The 23,311-nt window shown below is 44.3% G+C and overlaps 2 protein-coding genes across 3 annotated transcripts in view; one reads left to right on the forward strand and one right to left on the reverse strand.

Annotated features, from left to right (window-relative positions):
* Positions 1-11,476, forward strand: part of REC114 (REC114 meiotic recombination protein) — a 67,692-nt gene extending 56,216 nt beyond the window's left edge. Inside the window, exons 4-6 of the mRNA XM_019533147.1 lie at positions 2,316-2,516; positions 5,500-5,580; positions 10,428-11,476. Of these exons, the coding sequence (XP_019388692.1) occupies positions 2,316-2,516; positions 5,500-5,580; positions 10,428-10,589 (444 nt within the window). The 3' untranslated portion in view covers positions 10,590-11,476. The remainder of the gene's footprint in view (positions 1-2,315; positions 2,517-5,499; positions 5,581-10,427) is intronic.
* NPTN (neuroplastin) overlaps positions 10,658-23,311 on the reverse strand; it is a 43,753-nt gene continuing 31,099 nt past the window's right edge. Inside the window, exons 6-8 of one of the 2 annotated variants that reach the window (XM_019533296.1) lie at positions 13,709-13,718; positions 12,366-12,442; positions 10,658-11,730 (exon numbers count right to left, since the gene is read on the reverse strand). In XM_019533296.1, coding sequence (XP_019388841.1) covers positions 12,382-12,442; positions 13,709-13,718 — 71 coding nt within the window. In that variant the 3' untranslated portion in view covers positions 10,658-11,730; positions 12,366-12,381. Of the gene's footprint in view, positions 11,731-12,365; positions 12,443-13,708; positions 13,731-23,311 lie in introns of both variants that reach the window. The other variant, XM_019533295.1, reaches the window with a different exon arrangement.

Genomic DNA, 23,311 nt, shown 5'->3' on the forward strand with positions numbered 1-23,311 from the left:
ACCTCAGTATTTATGCAGATCAAGAGGAAGGCCAGTGATCTTGGTCACTTAAATACCCGTAAAAATAGGATATAAGCTTAATGATTTTTGAGACTCAGAAACATGAAGGATAAAATAGGCTTTGTCTGTCTGAATAAGACTTGTTCACGTATGGCACTTTAAGCCCATTTTGCATTTAAAACTTCAAGTAGAGAATTTTCTCCACTACAGCAGTAACTAATTCACATACCACATGGTTTTGTGTCCTGCATAGTGTTCAGTGTCTAGATCAGCCCGTATGGCTTGCTAGCTCACTTAGGACATGCATAACGAATGGTTTAATCCTTTTAGGCTTGCGTTTTTTCAAATCAATTTGAAGCACTCCTTCAGGGGGTTGAAGTTTCAAGTCTGTTGTATAACATGGCCAAGCTTCATCAAGCTGCGTGCTGTCACACTGACCTTGGAAATATGTAGCATCCCTCTGGAAAGAGGTGCTAAATATGTTGTTCTACTGTTTAGATACACGTTCTCCATTTATTATATAATTATATAAAGTACCATCACACTGAGCCTTTGTTACCATTTACCCATTATTTGCTGTTTCATCAATAAGGATGAGTGCAAGGTGACACCAAGTCTCATGGGACAGAGGAGGCTAGTGGATTTTGAAGGAAGGTGTTTTTTAACAGTGCTTCCAAATACAGATGAGTCTGTTTACTCACAAGGATCCCAAGGTGCTTTACAAACTGTCATGGACATACAAACTATACCCAGAGTTTTTTCTCCATCCTGAAGTGCAACTGACTCTGGGGTGGAAAAACATCTGTTTATATTGGAGTGGGCAATTCTTTGGGCTGGTGGGCCATTTAATGAGTTTTGGTGACCAGTTGAGGGCTACAGCTATCTCTCTTTCTCCCCATCTTTCCCTCCTGAGGCTGCGACCAGCTCGGAAGTCTGAACCCGCCGACAGCTTTAGCACGTGCTGCTGCCCCCTCCCCACTCCCCTGTGCAGCTGGAGTCCAGCCACTTTTAGCTTTAGCAAGCCCTGCTCCCCCCCACCCAGTCCCAACCTGACAGCTGCAGGCCATGTCCACAGCTACCCAAATGGGACCAGCAGCTCTTGAGTTGGGGCTCCAGGCACAGGGGGCTGCCCAAATGAAACTTGAAGCACCTGGTTGGGCTGCAGGCATGGGGGAGGAGAGGAGGGCTGGGATATTAGAACTATAGACTGCAAACAGCGCAGAAGGACACCTTGCCCTCCCCACCACACTTGGAGCCCCAACCTGGAGCTACAGCTGTGGGCAGATTCGTGCTTCCATTTCTGCACTGGTGGCAACTCCAGCCCAGAGTGAGAGTGTGAACAAGGGAGTGCAAGAGAGCATGTCCAGCATACTGGAAGCAGCCCCAGCCACCTAGCGTCAGCCAGCTGTCAGAGCCGGAGCTGCCACCCATCCATGCACTTGGTGGGTACCTGCCCACATGCCAGATCCAGCCCATGTGCTATATTTTGCTCACCTCTGGTTTATTTAGTCTAGTATGACTATAGATTAGGGGAGCCCAGATGTCAAGAATAGCTTTGTTGGTGGTCTAGTTACAGGGCAATTAAGGATTCTGCCACTGGGGCTGCAGCATACCCTAAATCTGCAATGGGATACTAGTTTAATCACAGAATAAAAGCTGTTCCTCACTTCCCAGTACTGCTTGCAGAACCCATTCCTACCGGAGATCTTGTTCTTTTCTTATGACAACCTTTCATCTGAGTAGTTGACAAGGTCTGACCCTGCCTTACATGTGAGATCTGAGATTAGTCTTTAAGAGCTGTTACTCTGTAGAGTGCTTCCTTTCAGGAAATACCATTTATGTCTGGGAACATTTACATGGGTAGTTATAGAGCAGAACAAGAACATTCACCCTTTGCCACTTTGGCCAGTGTTGCAATAGAAAACCAGCAAATTATCAATGTTCCAAATATTAAACCAATCAACTGGGACATATATAGTCTTAACGTTTCAGTGTCACTAGTAGAACTACAGGACACAGATACAGCACTAACTAATCACAAAAGTAGAAACACCTTGCGTACCTTTGCATGTTCCATGGTTGTATTGTGAAGCTGCTTTCAGCCTGTGGGCCAAATACCTTTATGGCGTAACTCCACTGGAATAAATGAAGATACAACAACAGGAAGCAATTTGCACCCCCATGTTTAACAGTAATGCAGCACTCCAGTAATCTAACAGTTTTTGGTTCTAACTACCACTAATACAGATTTAATTAAAAACCAAGTACCTACTGGAATGCACACTGAGATTAATTTTTCTGTGGCTTTTCCCCAGAATGAATGCCGCATGTTTCGTGTTCAGTTTGATGGAGATTCAAAAGAGCAGGCAGTGGAGCACTGCTGTAATTGTGTGCAGAAACTTGCAGAGTATGTCACAGTTCAGGTAACAGATGAGCAAAGCCAGGAGCTGCAAGGTCAAAGTCAGTTCCTCGACAGTGAAAATCAAGTGCAGCAAAATGCATCGATACCTCCTGGAGTAAGTGGAGCTGGGGAGGGGCCAGGAGAGGAAAATAAAGACTAACAGTTGCTCACTTCTAGGTCCACAGCTTAATATGCATTATAATAAAGATACAGTCCTTTTGTAATGGGTGGGGATAAGGAAAGGAGATCATGCTATGTTAAGCTGTCTGCTGTTTAAATCAATCCACACCTTTCAGGAAGGAGCTGCTAGGAACTGTTCAAGTATGATGTCAAATTGTAGTTGAGAGAGGACCTAAATGCTAAATTTGTTTTTATCATTAGAAGAACTAATTTTAGGAAGGAAAGAAATGATTAACAGCAAAATAAGGAATAACTTGGATGACTTCATGCATTTGTGCATAGAGTAGAAAATGTAACATTCAGATCTGGGTGCTCACAACCTCCTTAGTTCCCACATTAGAGGAACCACTCAGCTTTTTGCTGGAGTTTACAAACCCTTTCTCCAATTAACTGGTGCACCATAGCTGATCAGAGCAGCAGCTTTGTATACCCCTAGCCAGCCTCTAACCCCCCATCTGCATTTGGGGGAAGGGACAGGTGGCAATGAAGAACCTAATCTCTCAATAAGGAACCCAAAATCTGAATTTTACATAGTAAGTTTTAAGTTTATTTGCTTAACTCATCTGTTAAGAATGGGTGCAAATCATATTAGAGTCTGATAGGTAACTTGAAAGCAAATATTTAACCTTTAAAAAAAAAATCAGCCCTTACACACATGCAGTGCTCTGGGTAATTTTTTGCTTTGGCGTCAAAACAAGACTCCTGTAAATAGGTCTATGTGCACCCTAATTCCATGGTTGTTGAATTTGCCATAAGATTTTGCATCTTTACAAGGTGGAGAATTCAGTATTTTTGCTGCAAAATGTGCTATTTTGCTTCAGCCAGGTGCCCAGCATTTTCTCTTCCCATCTTGTCAGATTCTGTATCCTCTTCAGCTTTTCCTACCAAAGGGAAATGAATTCTGGGTTCTTGGAACCAGAGTGTAGAGCAGGGGCAGGCAATTATTTTGGGCGGCGGGCCGCTTACTCAGTTTTGGCAGGCTGTCAAGGGCCACATGTGTAGCCCTGCCCCGTGACGGGTGCTCCGCCCCATGGTCACCATCTTGGGACCAACGTCCCAATGTCTTGGGACCAATGTCCCAGGGCCAGCACTGGCGGGGCCCAGAGCTGGGCGCAGGCAGGCTGGGGTCCGTGGAGCTCAGCTGGGTTGCACCAGCAGGGAGGAGGGAGCTGGCCCAGTTCCATAGAGCCCTGTCGGCTGGGACCCCGCACTCCTGCCACCCTGCTCTGGGGCCCACTGGCACTGGCCCTGGGACACCAGTGCGAGCCCTGTGCTCCTGCTGGCTCCCTGCCCACTTAAACCCAGTGCCCCCCCCACCCTGCAGTACAGGCAGGGGGTAGTGCTCAGCTCCGACCCCCTGCTTGGCAGCAGAGAAGAAGCTGGTGCTGAGTGTGGGGAAACGTGGCCCCTCGCCCACCCCATGGCCAGAGCTGTCTGGAGCAGGCACAGGCAGCCCCAGGCAGGCTGTGAGTGGCTGCAGCGCGAGGCGCCAGGCATGGGGTGGGTGAGGGGCCACTTTTCCCCATGCTTAGCACCAGCTTGTAACGCCCCACTGCCACCCTGGCAGGGAAGGAGCCAGGGAAAAAGCTGAGCATGGGGGGAAGTGGCCCCTCCCACGCCCAGTGCCCCATGCTGCAGGCACTCGCAGCCTGCATGGGGCTGTCCGAGTGGGCACAGGCAGCCCCACCCGGGCTGCAAGCAGCTGTAGTGTGGGGCACTGGGCGTGGGAGGGGCCGTTTCTCCCCCCCGCGGTCCTTCCCTGCTCGGGGTCCCCCCACCCCCATTTATCTGAGCTTCCCGTGTGGGGGCAGCCACGTGCTCCCAGCCCAGAAACCTGGCTGGGGCTTCCAGCTGGTGGGGCAGAGTCGGGCAGGCCCACTGTTGTGGGAGCCTGCCGGGCTTCCCCTGGGTTCTACTGTTCTTGGTTCCTGTCATTTTTGACGGGAACGAAGGGCAATAGAATATTAATTTTCTACACTTTTTTTTTTAGGAGCCCTGCAGGCTGGATAGAATGGCCTCACAGGCCGGATGTGACCTGCAGGCCGTATTTTGCCCACCCCGGTGTAGATGGTTGGGAATGAGAAGCTAGAACTCCACTTGGAGCAACAGAATGAGAAAGTGTAGGCTGGAGAACAGCATAGCAGTTGAGAAAACCAGGAAACGAAGGTGGCTCACACAGAAGAAAGGAGGTTCCTAGGCAGATTGGATAGTATCAAGCCAACTCCCAAAGGTCTGGGTAGTGGTTAGTTAAGCGATCTGGAGAACACAGATTAAAAAGTAGCCACTTTTGATTTATTTTCACTAGAAGTATTTTTGGTTGTAGGCTGTTGTAAGCATTCTTTGACAACCACAAGAAGGCTCATCACCAATATTCATTTCACTATGTCCTCCTACAAGCCAATTCCAGCTTCCTGGCTGCAATGCCCAGTGTTCCCCAAGTGGAAAATGCAGATTCACTTCTTTTGCATTTATGATGGTAGAGGAGAGCTCCAGCAGCCCACCTCCCAGGCAGCCTGACTCATTTAGGCTAATACCAAAAATGTGGAAACAGGCTAGGGAGGTAAAAGCAGGGCATGATACTATTGCAGTGAAGTTTTGCCATTCTAGCCACAGACTAGTGTCACTGCAGCGCAGAATGCATGCCTGTCATCACGACTGTAGTAAGACAGTGGTTTATGTTGTTCCTGATGTGTTGTACACAAGTTGTAGGCCTACTTTTACATTGTAAATGTGCAATTTTTAGCTTTTGTTTCGTCGTTTCAACACTGTTAACTACGGTGGATTCAGTTAAAAGCATGTAGATACAGAAAGAAAAAAATCATAGTGGCTGGGCTAGCTTCTCTTTTCTTTTGTATATCCCTGGATCTTCCAGCTAGATTGCACTGATCTTTATACATTTATATTCTGATACTTTTCAGCCAAGTTGGATGCTAGAGGAACCTCCACTTCAGTTGTACACAAACATCCCAGAAGCAAGATCTGTGGTACAGCTAGCACAGGTATAGCAAAACAATACCGCATGACAGCAGTGGAAGATGATTTGTCACAGGCTATGGCGTAACTTCTGCCAGGGATGGGTTGCCAGGAGCACATAACTCCAGTGTTCCAGAGTCTACAGTAGTTCCTAGTAACAATTTAGAGGTGCTGGTTTTGATATTGAAGGCCCTAAGTGGGCTGGGTCCTACATATCAATGGATGGTCTTTTCCCTTATTCCCCACAAGGTCAGCCAAGAGCAGCCTCCTGCGAATAGCATCAATGCACAAAGTCTGCTTGGTGAAAGTACGTGGGAGGTTGTTCTTAGCACTAGTTCCTCAGCTCTGAAACTCCTTTTCCTCCTGAGGTCCACCAGAGCCCAAGCCTGGACATCTTTCAGAAATGCTCTACAGCATCCCTATTTGAGCAGGCATTTAACAAACAAAGCTAGGCTGGAATATTGTTCTGGGGGTGGGGAGAGGTTCTATTTTGGTCCTCTAGTTCCCTTTTTAAGTTGTTCTGTTCTGTTCGTTCCCCTGTTTATAACTTATTCTGCCCTCTTATATTGAAAGCTGCTCTGGGCTTTTGTTGGGAAGGACAGCATATAAAGCAAATAAATAACTTGAAATGTTTTTCATATGCTGATATATTACTGGAGTATTCAATTAAATGGGAGCTTTCAGTTATCCAGAACAGTATAGAAAGATCATAAATTAAAAAGGGGCAAGATCTTTTATGTACTACTGTTCTGTACCCGAGCTTTCATTGTAATTCACTGTGTTGCCTTTCTGGCTGTACAGAAAGCTTGATCAGACGTGAAGCGTGAATCAATAGGGATGCAATTTAGGCAGGGTGTTTAAAATTCAGCCAATCTGCAGGGAAGCTCCAGATGTCAATGATGGACGGTGTGGTCTGGGATAAAAGTTTAGGAACCCACACTAACCTTAAAACAAGAGCCCAGCTCCCACTGATGTCAATGAAAATCCTGACACTAATCTTCCTCCCCCCCAAAAAAAACAGAACAAAACCAAACCGAACCGAACCCCAGAAGCATAATGGCATTTTACATAGCAACACAGATTTGTTCATTCAGGACCCTGCCATTGTTAATAATCCCTTTTTTCCTCTCCTTTGTTTTATTTGACAAAGTCTTCTGCTTTTCTCCTTTTTTCTCTGTCAGTGGTCAGCCTTTTGGCAGTCAAACTGACACTGGGCTTTAGAGTTGATATACAAAAGGTAATAAGGGACCTAGGACTTTGCCCCTGTTAGTTAGCAATTTGGACAGCCACAACCATACCAGTTAGGCTGGTCATGTTTGCAAGATCTAGTTTTGAAGCTATGGCTTCCAGAATTTTTCACATTGTTTAGAAAAAATAAATTGGTGGCCTGCATGATTCAGCTTGGGCATAGTACCTCACATGAGCTCTCTCACTCCTGAAAACTTACCTGCTTTCAGTCTCTTCCCAAGGGAACTCCTACCTTGTGTTGATTTGAATCCTGTGACCCCATTCACTCCTTTAAGTCTCAAAGGGAAATAGCCCACTTATTTTTTGTGCATCAGGCAGCCAAATTCCCCCAATAGCCTTCAAAAAGTTTCCCTGTGACTTGTCACAGTTGGGTCTGGAGTTCTTAGCCCAAGACAGAGCCATGGCACTTGACTTAGGTCAACATTTTCTTGGTAGTGAGACCGTAGCAGTCCACAGAACCCTTCTCACAACAGACATCACTTACACAAGGAAGCCAGCACCTCAATCTCTAGAAATTTTCAGGTCGCTCTTAATTTTTGCCACTTAATAAGCTCCCTAGTGAAACGGCAGTTTCCTTGCCTTCACATAGCTTCTTAATGGCTATTGCCGTCTTTCAACACACTGCTTATACAATTGCATTCTTTTCCTTTGCATTCTTACTTTGTACCATAGGGCTTGAGAACTTCAAGGCCTTTTCAAAACTGAGACTATTTTCCACTTCTGTTGCATTTCGGAGATTTAGTGAGTTTGTTTTTGCCTTCAAAGCTCCCTTTTTAATGCATGCACTTTGAGGTCTGTGTGTAGCTGAGGCGTCATTTCAAAATTATTCTGGACTTTTCAGCGATTGGGTGGCCCCGACTTCAAGCATCCACAGGTTCAGAGCATCGATACTTCAAGCATCCCTAGCTTTAGTTTTGCACAGGTAATCAGTAGGGCTGTGCAAAATTTCAATGGGTGTTTTGTTTCCAAGTTTTTTGAGCTCGAAACAGCAAAATCAAAATGAAGAGGGAGGAAGGATTGCTCTGCTTTGACGGTGTAGCTGGCCAGTGACTGTGATCCTTCCCTGAGGTCCCTTCCAATCCCAGTGCTCTGGGGGAGGGACAGAAAGACTGCATAAAAAGCATTGTTTGAACTGAGCTTTCTCTGTGCTTTCACACTTACAAGTGACACGAGTTTTGCTCTAAACAGTTCGAAGTAGTTTCCCAGAAACCCCTGTACTTATCTCCTTGAAACATGAGAGGTTTTGTGGCCTCAGCAGGGGCTACGATCCCGGCTGCTTTTATTCAACTCAGGAAAGAAATGACAAAGTTATAGGCATTTTCCCCATTATAGCCTATGGGCAAAACATTGAAACAGTTCCCATGAAACAAACAGAACAGTGTTTCAAACCAGTGAAATGAAACATTGTCTCTTTGAAATGGCGAAATGGCAGTCGAAAGGAAACAGTGCTATTTTGCACACACTGCCCTAGTGATCAGGCTTCAGTTAATGCATTTTTAATGCATTTTTAAGGCTGTTGCTTTCTCTACTTCCTCCTTTCAAGGACTTGAAAGTCTTAACAACTTCACTAAGCATAGTTCTTGAGTGCCCAGTCTCCTTCACAACTGGATTTTGAATTAGTTAAGCATGATTGGCGTAGGTATGAAATTCAAGATACCAAACTTTGGTGGAGTTGTGAAGCACAGATGTGCACTTACCCCTTGTCTTTGAGTAGTTCGGAGACTAACATCTGAAAGCAGAGGTGCAGCTTTAACGATTCTCAAAAGCAGGCGACTTTCTCAAAGGGGAGTTTGTTCTGGGTCAGCACAACTCGACCTGCTACTGAGGTTTACGTTTGGTAGTCGAAAGGACAGTCCAGTATGCAAATGTAGTGATTCAGCACAGACTGCTGTAACCCCTTCCTTGTGTGCAGCACACCTAGGATAAGGCCATGGTAAGCATCAACGATAAAGCAGCTGTGTGGCTTCACCACATTAATAATATGTAGAAGGGAAAATGGAGTATATGAGAGAAGAGAAGAACCTGCTACCAGCCCTTGTCAAGGGTCTATTTCAAGTGGGGATCATAAAGCACTCCAGATTCTCCTTAGGTTGCATTTAGCAGCTTTTCTAGGGGCACTTTCCCTACCAATCCTGCTAGTCTCCAAGATGATCCTAGGTACTTGCGCATCTTGTGCTTATTTGCATTCTACAGCCATCCAACACTTACCATCCTATTTGGCTCCAGCACATTGCCAAGAGCAGTGTTCACTTACTGATCTATACTAAGGTGATAAAGACATTTAAAGGGTATCAAAGTACCCACATTGTCAGTATTAAGATATTCAAAACAGATTCTTGCAAGTGTTTTTGAGGGGCTTAAGCAAGAGCGTTGTTTGAAGCATGCACCTTCCTACCTTGGGAAGCGGTAAGCCCTGGGGCTGGAGTGGAGTCTTGTGTCTGCCCCAGAGGTGGTTTGGGTTTGGCCAAGCTGTAACCTGCAAAGGTGGCACTTCCTAGCAGTGGCTGCATTCCTCAGGAAGAGTCTGGCAGCCGCCCAAGAGAACTGAACAGGAACATTTAAAAATAGCTGAGTTGACACTGCTGCCAAGTCACAGCAGCAGAACAGGTCCCTGCTCGAACTGTTTTGGCAGCTCTCAAGCATTTCTTATCCATCTCTAGCTGACAACTCTCTTCCCCTACTGGTGGGAGGCTGGTCCAGGCTCCCTTCCCAGCTGCAACATATAGTGCCCGTCAGAGGTGTAATGCAAGTTTTGCACTCTGGGCAAAACCTTCCATAAAGGGGAGGGGGTAGGGGACAAGGGGTGTCAGTCTTACAGCCCGAAGGGCTCAAAGTCCTCGCTGCTGCTTCCATAATGTGGATTTCTTGCAGGAGGCTATCATTTTGGTGCCCACAGCTGGAGCCCCACTTGCCAGCACCCTCCCCCTTATTTATGCTACTGGTGCCAATAGCTTCTTCTCCTTCCTACCCAAGACGGCAACTTTCTGCTGCTGCTAGCTGTGTATTTCAATCCTACTGATGCATAATAGTGCATGGAGAAAGGTTCAGTTGCATCTCAAATTTTCTTTTTTTAATTTTATAGGACACATAGACATGTTCAGTATATGTGCAAGATTGCCATTGCACCCTTATATACACTGTCAACTGCACAACCAAATGCTCTTTCCCTGCAGTTTCCCATCATCCAGCGTAACAGATGGACACATGGGCAACCACAAAACTGACCATTTCCTACCTAGAGAGCTTCACTTTGCTTCCTTACTCTTCTGTGCCTGGCATCCTCCTCAAAATCTCATCAATGTAATTTCTAAAATGGTCTGCAACTCCCTTGGTTTTTTGCAATTAACAAAAATGCTACTTGAGAGAAACGTTATTACAAGACAGCTACCATATGACCCAGCCTGTTTAAACAATGCCAAGTCTAATTTTTCTAGCAGTTGGCTCAGCTGACTTCATTTTAGTATTGGTCATGCCTGTTGCAAAAAGGTTACTTGTTACTTCTCTTCATTGTGCATGAGCATTTCTATGAAGCCATGATTGCTGAGCGTCTAAAAGGGAACTAGTATATTTCATTGACAACTAAATGGACCCTAAATAAAAACCATCTTTGGGTTTACTTTTGCAGTCTGTACTGAACTCAAAATCTGAGCTTCCTCATGTGTATCAGCATTGTGTGTGGAGCGCCAAAGACTTGGGACCTTTTATTCGCTTATGTCTCATGGATCAGAATTTCCCTGCCTTTGTGGAAGAAGTGGAGAAGGAACTGAAAAAACTGACAGAAGGATGAGAAATGTTAATGTTACTTAGTAAACACAAAAAAGTCAATGTTTGGATACTTGATAAATTGCTTCAAACGTGTTTTTGTCAGTGTTTTATTCTTAAAAACAGGTGAATCCACTTTTTATACATCATTGCACTTCAACAAATACACAGAACACAGGTTCATGCATCTACAGTTATGCACGACATCAGGACCCTGGTAGGTCTGTAATTCTACAGTCAGTCCTTAAATCAACATGAGAAGTTACAGTGTCAAACTGAAGAGTATAACTAGTTGCATAGAATATCACCATGCTGTAACATTTCAACATCATTTAAAACAAAACAAAAAAAAGTAAATTATAAAAGTTTGCCTGAATTGAATGTACAAGAATATGTTGAACACATCAGTGCAAAAGGATTTGAGAATTTACATGATTAACAAAAAAAATCACTTAAAAAGCAATCATATATATATATATATATTTATAAACTGAAGTATCTTTACTGCAGTTCACCACCACTTGTTGGACTGTTCCAGCTTTTAAAGTCTTTGATTATCAGGACCCCCAAGTCTTTTCACATAGGTTAAGCCCTTAAGATAATTTCGATTTATATTATTCCTCTACAAGTACCAGAACAGCATAATTATTTCATCTCTCAGACATATAATATACGGAATGAATATCAGCAGCTTAAAAATGAAACACATTTACTGTACTTTGGTTTTCCCCCCTCCCCCCCAAAATATAAATATATACTGTATATTTTTAGGTTTTGCTGTACTTTACAAAAAGTTACCACTAGATGGCAGCAGTGCATTTAGAGCTTTGCCAATTTAACAGCTAGAGTAAGTAAAAAATGGTGCATGCATGATCTGACTCTTACTTCTAGTGTTTAAATATCTTAAGGGGGGGGGAAAAAAAAGCAACATTCACAGCACATCAAGCCCAAAATAGTTTACACCTTCTACACTGAAGCATTATTAAAATTTATCTCGCTAGGTCATCCTTACAGGAGAGGCTAAATAAGGCATGCTTTAGACAGTCATATTGTTTGCTCACTTGAAAAGGAAAAAAGTCAAATAGAACTGGAGTTCTAGTATCAAGAGTTCCATCCATTCATTTTAGCAGGTCATATTGCCATCAGTCTCTCAGAAACTTAAAGCTCTGGGAAAACAAAAAAAAACCAAACCAAACCAAACAAACAAACAAACAAACAAAAAAATCGAGAAAAGGTGTCAGTCAGGGATCAACATCGTCCTGAACACAGAATAAAGCTGATATTCACATATTTATCAGAGTAGGAGGCAAAGGTTTGCCTGCTTTTGTTACAACCTCGAACATTTCAATACCAGGTTCTCTCCTAAAGCTGCAAACATTTAGCAAGACCCCCACCTTGCACATTCCAGAACCTGAACAAACCATCTTTTGGGTTTTTTGCTTTTAGCCCGAAGTGCTACATGGAGTTAATCTAGGGCTATGCAGACACTTCATCGGGGGCCTGCTCAGACAGTTATGGCAGGATTAAAAGAATACAAAGCAAAACAAAAAACACCAACAATTCTTTTAACATTATTTTCTGAAAGCTAAAGGAGTCTGGGGACAGCAACGCTTTATTATTAAAATATTCTGATACCATCGTAAATACTTCAGTAAATTAGAAAGTTGCATGCTTTCAGCAGTGTGAGAGCTCCATCAGTGTGAATTACTGAAATACTCCTTATTTCCATGACACGAGAAAGACTCTAGACCATATCTGAACACATGAAAGATAAAAATGTGGAAATAAAAGTCATACTTACATTATAAGCAATACTTTTAATTTGTGTTTCTCTGGCGTAGGTTTTTGTCTTTGTGATTATTTGTAGAGTTGGTTTTCCTTTAAAGGGAGAAAAAAATCTCTCATCAAAATTGTTAAATGTAGAAGTCAACAGCATGCTTAGCAGACAAGGCACTCAAAGGGAAGTCAAATTCCAATCCCCTGTGCATGAGAAAGCTTTAGTGTAGAGAAATAGTTCAATAAAATTTGCATGAGTTCACAGGCTCCCAATTTTTAGCAGAAGGTAGTTTACAAACTCTTCCTACAATGCTATTTGCCTCCTGAATCACTGGTTTTGCTCCCTAGTTTGATTACAGAGAGTAAGCCCTTTTTTCAGTTTGCCAAACTATTGTGCACAAACCGTATTTACTCTATTAGAAGACAAGCTGCCCCCCCCCTCAATCTGAAATGGGGAAAAGCCCCTCGGCTTACAACTGAGCATGAGGCGGCAGGGGGCAGGCAGCTGCTGCTGCTCCAGCCCCAACCCGGTGTCAGAGCTGGAGCCACTGCCTGCTCCCTCCCATTCCAGCCTCTGCATGCCGCACCACTCCTCCCTGCCCCCAACCACTGCTTCTTCCTCTCCCCTACTCCTCATCTTTGTTCTGTGCAGGCAGGCTGTCCTCACCGCAGCCTGGAGCATGGAGCACTTGCTCCACTCCAGCGCAGTCCTGTAGCAGCAATGCCAGCTCTGCACCACTGCTACAGGGCCGGGCTAGAGCCAAGCTCCGCACCCCCAGCTCTAGATGATCCTCCAATAATTAGATTCTATACATGGAAAGTTATAATCTATATATTTTCCTTGTGTGGAATCTAATTAATGGGGCCCCATCTTACATTCAGGGTCTCGTATTGGGTAAATATAGTTCTTTCTGAGATGGACAGGAACGCACTTCTGGCTATAAGATTTTGGTGAAAGCCAGTAAAAGCAAATATCCACAATGCATGCCTCCGCTTCTTGCCAACGTGACCCCTTTCCTGAATGTTTACAGATCTGTAAACAGAGGGGTTAGGGCCCTAAATATCAGTGTATGGAACCCCTGGCAATGTGTACAGCTCTGCAAATAAGCCCTTCACCCCTCATATCCATCCTCTTTCCATTGTGTTTCATTTCTCTTCCTGGCTTAGAATGGGGGGTGGGGTGGGGGAAGGGGAGTGGAAATCAAAATACTAGGCTCTCTGGTGCAGGGACTGGTTTCCCTTAAAACACATGCACCCCCCCACCCGGACACACTGTGACAATCAAATTCTTGCACAGTAAGTGTTCTTAATCTACCCATTCAGTAACAGTTCAGCCACTTGCTTGATATATCCGTATAAAATACATACATTGGTCCAGCTGGTTCATCGTCTGCAACAGGAATGCCGTTGTAACCCCATGAAAGACGAGGGGAGGAGAAAAAGAAAGCGGAGTCAGAATTTGTATTAAACACTAGCTGGACAGCAAACAGCAAACTGCTCTATCGTTATAGCATTTAAGGCCATTCCACTTGGTAGTGCAAAGGTTCATGGAGTTATTTTTTCTGGATTCAAGTTTTAATGGCAAGTATGTTGTTTCAATGGTTTTAGTTAACACTTTAAATGCTTGTCATGAAGAACTGCAACTGTAGCGGACAGATTGTTGCAATATGGTCACACTCATCTTGTCCCCAAGTTCCAGTGGTTCAATCTTATAGAAGAGATGAGAAGACAAACCAACATTTCAGTTGTAAAATCCTGCTGTTTGTTTTCTTGCATTTTTTTAAAACCAATTCTTCAGTTCTCAGGGGGTACTGGTAAAATACACCAAACGAGATATACCGTCCCCTCTTCTCCCTCCAGGATTATACAACCATTTCATATTCCATTTTTTGATGTCTAATCACGCTGGACAAGGTTAGAGGGGGGTTGAATCTGCAATACTTTAATCCAATGTTGTAAACAGATGCAGTCCTTGGACAGCAGCAGGCATTGTGCATGTGTGTATTTGGACAGGACCCCAAACCAGGAAAACTTAAGGGGGTTACAACCCCCTTAGAGACAACAGACTTCAGCTACAAATAGACTGACAGCACTATTCTGCCTGTGTCCCTTGGTAAGAAGGCCAGAAAAAAAAGGGGGGTTGGTTTACTTTTTTTTTTTTAAATTGGAAAAAAAACAACCCACCAATATGCTGTGTTTGACACACGCTCTTTCATGACCAATTGGACATTTTATTCTTTAGAAATTACAAGCATCTCGTTTTCTCTGCCTTTCACTATGGTATAATTAGGTACCTTTAATTATTGATATAGCAATTAACCCAGAGATCCGATTACGTTCCTGTAGAACTATCATTGGGGACCAATTGATAATTCATTGCTTTTAAAAAAAAAAAAAAAGAAAGAAAAAAAATGTTCTCCCCCCCCCAAGTTAGAATACTTTTTTTCACTGAAGTCTTTAAGAAACTCTCAGCAGGATTCCACAAGGGGGCTTAGTGCACATGAAGCAGTTATGGAAATTACAGTCTTAACAGTGTAGGCATCTGCATGAGCACACACTAGGAGTAATGTCTGTCAAAAATGGGACATTACTCCACCTGTACCTTCGAGGCAACGGATAGGCAAAGCCACCGCCAGCACAAACAGTGACCGGAACAAAAAAATAGTTCAAAAAAATAAAGAACTAACCGCAAACCAACAGCTTTACAGCCAAAAGTAACACACTAGCGACACACCAGTGTCCACAGAAGTCCATTACTAGCAACAAGGAACTATCAGACAAGGTACAGAAAAAAACTAGGACTAGTAAGGACAACCAGACATCAATGTGCTGTTGTATATACAGTGGAGATATACAGACACATCAGGTACTGAAACATGAAGCACAGTATAGAGTAAAACTAAGCCTTCCCTCCGCCAGCATCTTTTGATTCCCAAAAGATTTCAAAACAGACTATGCTACATCTGCTAAGGACTATGACCTATATGCTAGGCTGGACTTGGACAGCCAGCGTGCTCTTAGTTGTTTTCCATTAGGAAACATCAGCGATACAAACAGTCTACTTCCAGACTTGGGCGTCTCGGCCGTCTACAAACGTTATCCGCATCTTTGGGAGTTTGTTTTGCTGGACTTCAGAAACATAACTGTACAAGCAGGATACAAGCCTTTTCTTGTGGTAACCATTCTGCCGCCTGAATTAAAATATGCATTATGGATGCAGATTTCGGATGGACTGTTTTTTAAAACCTTAGTCTACCACCAGGTTTCTTCTCATTTACAAAGCCTGCCAGAGAACGTCTTTCTAACAAAGATCTGGTAAAGGTAGGCGCTAGGCCTGTAAGAATGGTTACAGTTATGCACTGGGTCTAAGACTGGTAGGTAACTCTTTCCCCCTCCCTCCAATCTCAACTCTAGGTGGTTCAATAAAAGCAGATTAAATGCCTTTGTATGTCACTAGCCTGTTTGTCAGCCATTTAACTGCTGCAAAAGCATCCCCAGTACAGTACAATACAGTACAGACAGAAAGAACCAAAAACCCTAATGTGAAGAAATCAGGGGGGTAAACAGAACTACAGAAAAATAAGTACAAAATTAAGAGTAAATAAAGATTAAAAACAGCAAACTGAAATCCAAATTAGTCGTGAACGTGAATGAAGAAACTTTAAGAAAAGTGTTAACATTATGAACTGTGCATCGTAAAGACTGAAGCGGAGATTAAACAAACTCCAAAGCATGCAGATCTCTCACTTACCACCATTTTTTAAAGGTATGATGCAATTGAGGGGGAAAAAAAAGAAGTCATAGTAACCGACAAATATCAATATAACTCAAAACCCTCATGCCAGATGACCTGCTCTAGTAAACTTTAACTCGCTAGTACATGAAGCCAGTGGCCATAGAGAAAGGTATGAACATGCCTCGTCATTCCATTCAGATATGTGCAGGTCAACGGGACTGGGCAGAGCTCCTGAAACACTGCGCCTTAGCCTTCAATTTTACAGCCAACTCCACAAAAGTCCTCATTTTGCAGGAATTTGCCTTTTAATCTGGAGAGGACCTGCAAAGCCCAATAAACCATCTTTTATAGAATGCAAGATTAAAAGTAAACCTTGTTGGTAGGTAAAGTGATTATCTGCTTAAAACTACCTGCAATAATAGATTTCTAAATTGAAAAATTCAGAATTGCTATTATGATCTACAGCTTTTTGTCAGAACTCAAAGCCCGTAACAGTACAGTTAGTTGTAACAAGAGGGCCAAACCTCCCCCCCCGCCCCATACACACCTTAGAAATCTTAGCTAACTAGCTCGGCTACACTTGCCTATCGGCTGGTACCTCGATTGCAGCACACATCACATCTGTTTAATGGGGCCCTCCTGGAAACAAACTCCATCCAGCTTTTAATTTTCTTGCTTTTTCACTCCATCAACATTGATTTAAATGCAATTTTTACATTTAATATCTGGTATCAGCCAGTTAATTCAGCATTTGCTTAGTAAAAGAATATTATAGGGTTCAAAATAATGTGTTACCTTTGGAACAAAATCACAGCATTAACAGAGGATTTAGTATTGGATTAATCCTTTGCAGCCTCTTAAGATGCTACCATAAACATAGGCATTAAAAACGTAACATTTCTAATGTGCTTTCCTAGTTGCTCCAATTTAGGAATAAGTAAATATTATTAGAGGTATTATTAGAAGTACTAAAAAAAATAAAACAAAAGATGTGTTTGATAGCAATGTAACCAGTAAATATTTTCTCCAATACCTTTTGCTACAAATATTGTTTCATTTAATGCAATTCATAAGATACTATTTTAATCAACTGTTTCACTGAAATCAGTCTGGCAGGATGATGCAGAGAGAAGCAAGAGGATGAGAAAAATATCTGTTAGACTGGGTGGTGTCACAGGCAGCAATCAACCTTGCCCCATTTGAGATAAAGTTATGGGCTGAGTAGCCACCTTATGTCCAATTTAAACTCAAGAACTTAAAAAAAAATAATAGCCAAGTTCTGAGCCATTTGGAGGACTGGCTTTATTGTAAAACAACGTCATAGAGGTTTATAAAACTGCTATGGAGACTTCCTGACATAAAACTGGGTTAATATTTTGCTTTTCTGGGAAAAGTAATGCAATAAGGGAGTTTGATGGGGATGCTGAAGACTCCTCCCCAAGAATGGCCACACCAAGATTGTTTGCCCACTCTTAAGGCTCTGCAATTCTTGGCCCAAAAGTACTTCAATAGCCCTTTAGTGAAGCATAGTCAACACTCAAAGGTTATTTGACTTGCATATCATAGGATTATAGTGCATTCCTAAAAAGCTAATTGCAGGTATGTACACAAGTTTAAAACACTAAACTATTTCTTGCTAACTGCCAAAAATCCTCTGTTGTTTTCCTAGGGCCAAGATCTAAGGCAATGTTTGGATCCACAAGAGTAGTTCACAGAAAGCCATTTATCATCACACTACAAGAAAAAGCAAGCAAATGGGGTCAAAGGTTTATAGGCTGCATAAAGTGTACAGAGCGTGCGTACCAACGAGTTCATGTACCAATTATCAATCTGAAGTGGAATGAAGGCATAAAGTATATTTTTAAATTATGAATATCTGGCCAAGGTCAGTCAAATCAGGCTTATAAGGAATTTTGCTCCGTACTTGAATCTAACAAGCAAATGCTGGAGCTTGTGGCCACTGCAGAAGTCAGGCCGTTTAGCTGTCGTGTGCTACAATAATCCTCAGTTGCAGATGCAGTTAACTCCTGTGCACTGCAATTTGTGTCTGAGTTTTCTCCCCTTTCTGAGATTACATGCGGGGGAGAAAGAGATTACGGTAGCAGAAACAAACCAAAAAAGGCAACAGTTTACCTTGTAACAAGTTAAGTGAAAAGCATTTTGTTCTTTAAATTACTTACAGTAATAGCAGTAGCATAAAAAGGCAAGAAAAAAAAAGAATATTAGAAAGAATGGGGGGAAATGGAATGGGCCTGTTATAGAGCTGGAGCAGAACTGTATTTATGGAAAGCATACTTTGTATTAAGCTGACAAATGAAAAGGGGGAATGAGGAGGCACGTTATAGCAACTTTGCTTTCTCATGGCTTTAAAATAAAGATTAAGTAGAAAATGGATTTTGAAGTAAAAACCATTTACATTCTCTGATGGGAATGTAACCCCAAAGTTTTTACTTTCTACTTACCCCAGAACATACCCTTTTAAAACATGTATTTTCTAGCACAGGCTATTTAATCCAAGTACAATCACTTTCTTCATTTAAGAGTCTTTTGGATGTTATACAGAGGTCACAATGGCTGAGCACTAGGTCTGGCATTATTGTCTCAAAAAAAAAATAAGCAGCTTAAACTATACACCACAGAGGAATAAAGCTATTCACTTCATTTCATTGTAAAATGAAGTCCAGGCAACTTGAGCTTGGAGCAAAATGCATCAGCACTGCCCCACTAAAGTCCTCTTCTGATCATCCATGCATGAAGTGCCAGCATCCCTGGCCTAAGCATGCTGTTTCCCTGTGCAACTTTCAGCACCACGAGCTGTTGAAAGCTGCACAGTATTCACCTATTTGGGTGATTTTCCAAACCCTAACAGCTGTCTGCAAAAAGATGCATTGCTCCATCATGTGGGAAGCAGGCTGGGGTTTTCTTTTTCCGATTATAGAGAAATTCAAGCACAGTCCTTCCTTCCTCCTTCCCGTGCACAGGTGAAAGCAAGGCAGTTCATTTAGCAAGCAAATTAACAAGGTGCTCACCGCAGGACTCTCTTATCTGGGAACCAAAAGGGATGCTGCTATAATCAACAAGGCACTACAGCAAAATACGGCAACAAGCACACGCCCAGACACCATTATTCACTCTTCAGGTGGAGATACAGATTTCATGGGATCCAGAGTTCTCTTTTTCTGCTATGTAGCAGGAGCAAAGGGGTGAATACATAACTGTTTAAGTCTGCAAGAAGAATAGCCTTAACAAAGGAGTTTTATACAACTGAATAGTCATTTGTCCTTGGAATGGGAGGCATTGAAATCAAACACCAACATTCTGTTCAGCCTTAAAGATGCAAGAAGTCAGGAAATGCCAAAGTTAAAGGCAGCCCTCAATTTTCTGTGAAGTCTGGGGTGCTTTTTAATAAAACCAGTGCCCTCTGTATACACATGCATCACACCACTACCAATGTGGACTAGAAATACTTCCTTTGTTCATGTTGGGAAGCCAGTTTGGATTTTGACTGAGGAGTATCAAGACGGCACTTAGATCAACAAAAGTCTGTCTATCACAGTCAGGCATGAGCTGTGGACCTTGAACACACGGTGTTTCACACGCCTATTCAGCTGTTCCAGATCTGGAACGTGATGGCTTTCAAGGCTTCTGAAGAACTAAGTATCAAGTACTTTCCCCTTCATTCTGGAAAGAGCAGAAAGATGATGGATTGCTAAAGGACAATGTGGATTGGGGATGAACATGAACTGGTAGGGCAGAAGAGGAGGAAAATAAGCTCCTTCTGAGCTACTCCAAGCGTGCAGGAGTTTGAATTAATCCTGCTCCAGAACTAGTTTTGGCTGGCTTTGTCATATGGTACATCTCTCCTGCACTCCAAAGTTAGGATTGCAGCTTGTGTAGATGCATCTGGGCTGGCTTTAAACATGGGTACTGGTAAAGAGCAGAGCTGTGGCAACATAGAGTTCAACGCCAGCATGTTCATCTAGAGCAGGGGTGGGCAAAATATGGCCTGTGGGCTGTATCCAGCCTATGAGGCCATTCTATCTGGCCTGTGGGGCCCCTAAAAAAATTAGAAAATTAATATTTATCTGCCCTTGTGTCCTATCAAAAATGACAGGAACCAAGAGCAGTAGGACCCAGGGGAAGTGGGCTCCCACAACAGCAGAGCCTGCTCGGCCCCACCCCCAGCGGGGGTTTCTGGCCTGGGACCACATGGCTGCCCTGGTGCTGGAACCGCAGGTAAGGGGGAAAAGGGGGGAAGACCCCAGGGAAAAGCTGAGCGCAGGGGTGGAAGCGGCCCTTCACCCACCCCATGGCCAGTGCCCCACGCTGCAGCCACTTGCAGCCCACATGGGGCTGCTTGTGCCTGCTCCAGACAGCCCCACAGGCTGCAAGTGGTTGCAGGAGGGAGCACCGGCCACAGGGCAGGGGCAGGGCTGCTTTTCCCCAGCCCCCGTGCTCAACTTTTCCGCGGGCTCCTTCCCGGTGTGGAGGAAAGCAGCCCTCCCCCGCCCTGTCGACAGCGCTCCCTGCTGCAGCCGCTCGCAGCCCGTGCGGGGCTGTCCAGAGCAGGCACAGGCAGCCCCACACAGGCTGTGAGCGGCTACAGCACAGGGCACCGGGCGGGCAAAGGGCCGCTTTTCCCCATGCTCAACATCACCTTGTAACTCGGACCTGCTGCCAGCCTGGGCCCCACACTGGCTTCAGGCTCGCCCGCTTGCTGTACTTGGCAGTGTTTGCCACTGCTGCCTCTGTGCAGCCCAGTGCGCAAGCTCCTGGCCGGCAACAGCAGCCAACACTGCCCGGCGTGGCAAGCAGGGGGGCCACAGCTGCTGCCACTGCACACAGCCCTGACGGGTGAGCCTGGAGCCAGCATGGGGTCCTGGCAGCAGGACTGGGTTACAAGCTGGTGCTGAGTGCAGGGAAAAGCGGCCCCTCAACCGCCCCGTGGCCGGTGCCCCACACTGCAGCTGCTCGCAGCTCACATGGGGCTGCCTGCGCCTGCTCCAGACAGCCCCACACGGGCTGCGAGTGGCTGCAGCAGGGGGTGCCGGCCATGGGGCAGGTAAGGGGCCGCTTTCCCCTGTGCTTAGCACCAGCTTCTTCCCTGCCAGCGAGCAGGGGATCAGGGCTGTGCGGCACTGGGAGTGAGTGGGCAGGGAGCTAGCAGGAGCACGGGGCCAGCACTGGCAGGGCCCAGAGCAGGGCGGCAGGAGTACAGGGGTCCCGGCCAGCAGGGGCTCTATGCAGCCAGGCCAGCTCCCCCCTCTCCCTGCTGGTGCAGCCCAGCCTGGCTCCACAGACCCCTCCCAGCCTGTGCCCCACTTTGGGCCCCACCGGTGCTGGCCCTGGGACATTGGTCCCAAAATGGTGACCAGGGGGTGGGGCTCCTGTCACGGGGTGGGGCTACCCATGTGGCCCTCGACAGTCTGCCAAGACTGGGTAAGTGGCCCTCTGCTCAAAATAATTGCCTGCCTCTGATCTAGAGGCCCAGGTGACGTGTAGCACATGCTGTCGCAGTGACACTGCTAGCAGAACTGAAAGCTAGTCTGGGTTTATCTTAACACACTTCAATCATAGCGCTGGATTTTAGGAGAGAGATACCCTCAAGAAGGGGAGGGCTTAGTAACTTTTCTTTTAAAAAGGAAAAACCTGTGATTTGGTCCAATTGAGCTTCTATGGAGATTTTATTTATTTATTTTTAGTGGGGATACATTAATTTCCACTCTCAAGAAGAAAAAAGTATGAGAGATCTCAATTGCAGAGATGGGCTAAGGAAAACAACTCTTATTCCGGGGTTCTCCTTAAAAGGAGACTTTAGCTGAAAACTGGAAAGCTTGGGAGGAGTCTTTAAAAAAACGAAAGACTAAACAAAGAAAAGATCTTTCCTTTCCCATGAAGGGCTGGCTCCAGAATGCTGTGAACAAGAATGGAGGAACCCAGCAGATAAGACTGTTAGCAAAAGATTTTTATCTGCCTATGCCATTTCAGCTATTTACTGCTCACAGACACTTGATAAGCCAAAAGTAAGTTTGCTGTGCTCTCGACTACCATCACCTTGGATTTCAGTGACCCTCTAGCTAGTAATTCTTAAGGCAAGGCTAACTCTCTCCCAATATGACTGCCTCTTCTGGGAAATCTCACTGCCAGGATTAAGACTCCACAAATTAATCAACCTGGGATATGCCAAAGATCAAGGAAGGTGGTAGCTTGCCGAGTCTATGGAAAGACTGGACAGATCTCAAGAAAAGGAATGTGTGCCAGAGTTAGGGACCTTCACCAAGAGCACTATTAATAATTTCTTTTCCTTTAGGGCAGAAGAGACTGATAGCTCAAAGGCCTCACTGATTATGTCTGCAGTGGCATCATATGGGAACACATCTGCAGATGGCCAGGACCCATCCCCAATTAGGACTTGTAGGTCAAAATCAACACTTAAAAACTTCATCCAGACGTCTGCCAGTGGAGATTACAGATGATAGTTAGCACTTGGAAACACACCAGTTAAGTAGCAGGATACTGAGTAAGAAGGATTAATGGAGCACTACAACATGCATGGGTTTACCAAACCTAGCCAACATTAACTTAGCCTGTAGGACTTGTACATACTTTGGTATGTTCAGGAAAGAATGCCAACTACAGGCTACTCTAAAGTTTTGAATTCAAGCGCCAGTTCAAAGCAAGTGGTAGAGCTAATGAGATGGTTGATCTTAAACCTTCATTTTGGCATTTCATGACCCAAGTGTTTAGACAGACAGCAGCTTTAAAAGTGTCCATTTAAATCTTTTATTGAGTAAACCTGAAAGGTCAGAGATCAGCAATTTCTTACAGAAGTTTCTCTTTAGTGCACTTGTCCCACTGTGCATGGCCACCTCCCCCAGTTTGAGAGGGTGCCTTCCACAGCAGCAGAGAAAACTTTAGTGTCCAATAGTAAAGTACAAGAATAAGCCAGGGGGCTCCAGGATACATTCTTAAAAAATCTGGGCTAGTTTCACATTTAGTGGAACAGACTGCCAGCTGTTTCCCTTTACCCAAGCACATAATGGAAATGTTGATCTTAATGTTCTCCTCTAGTCAGGGAAGTAGAGAGAGAGAGAAAAAAAAAAAAGATGTTCCAAAACAATGCCTGGGGGCTTAAGCTTCACGGCCTTAAAAATAAGGGTATTCAGAATAAGCAAATCTGGTAATCAACTATTTCGGGCCATCACCACAGGCCACCTCCTTTGAAGGAATCTTGG

The sequence above is a fragment of the Crocodylus porosus genome, unplaced genomic scaffold (assembly GCF_001723895.1).
Source record: "Crocodylus porosus isolate Cpor-Errol unplaced genomic scaffold, CroPor_comp1, whole genome shotgun sequence".
Lineage (NCBI taxonomy): Eukaryota > Metazoa > Chordata > Crocodylia > Crocodylidae > Crocodylus > Crocodylus porosus.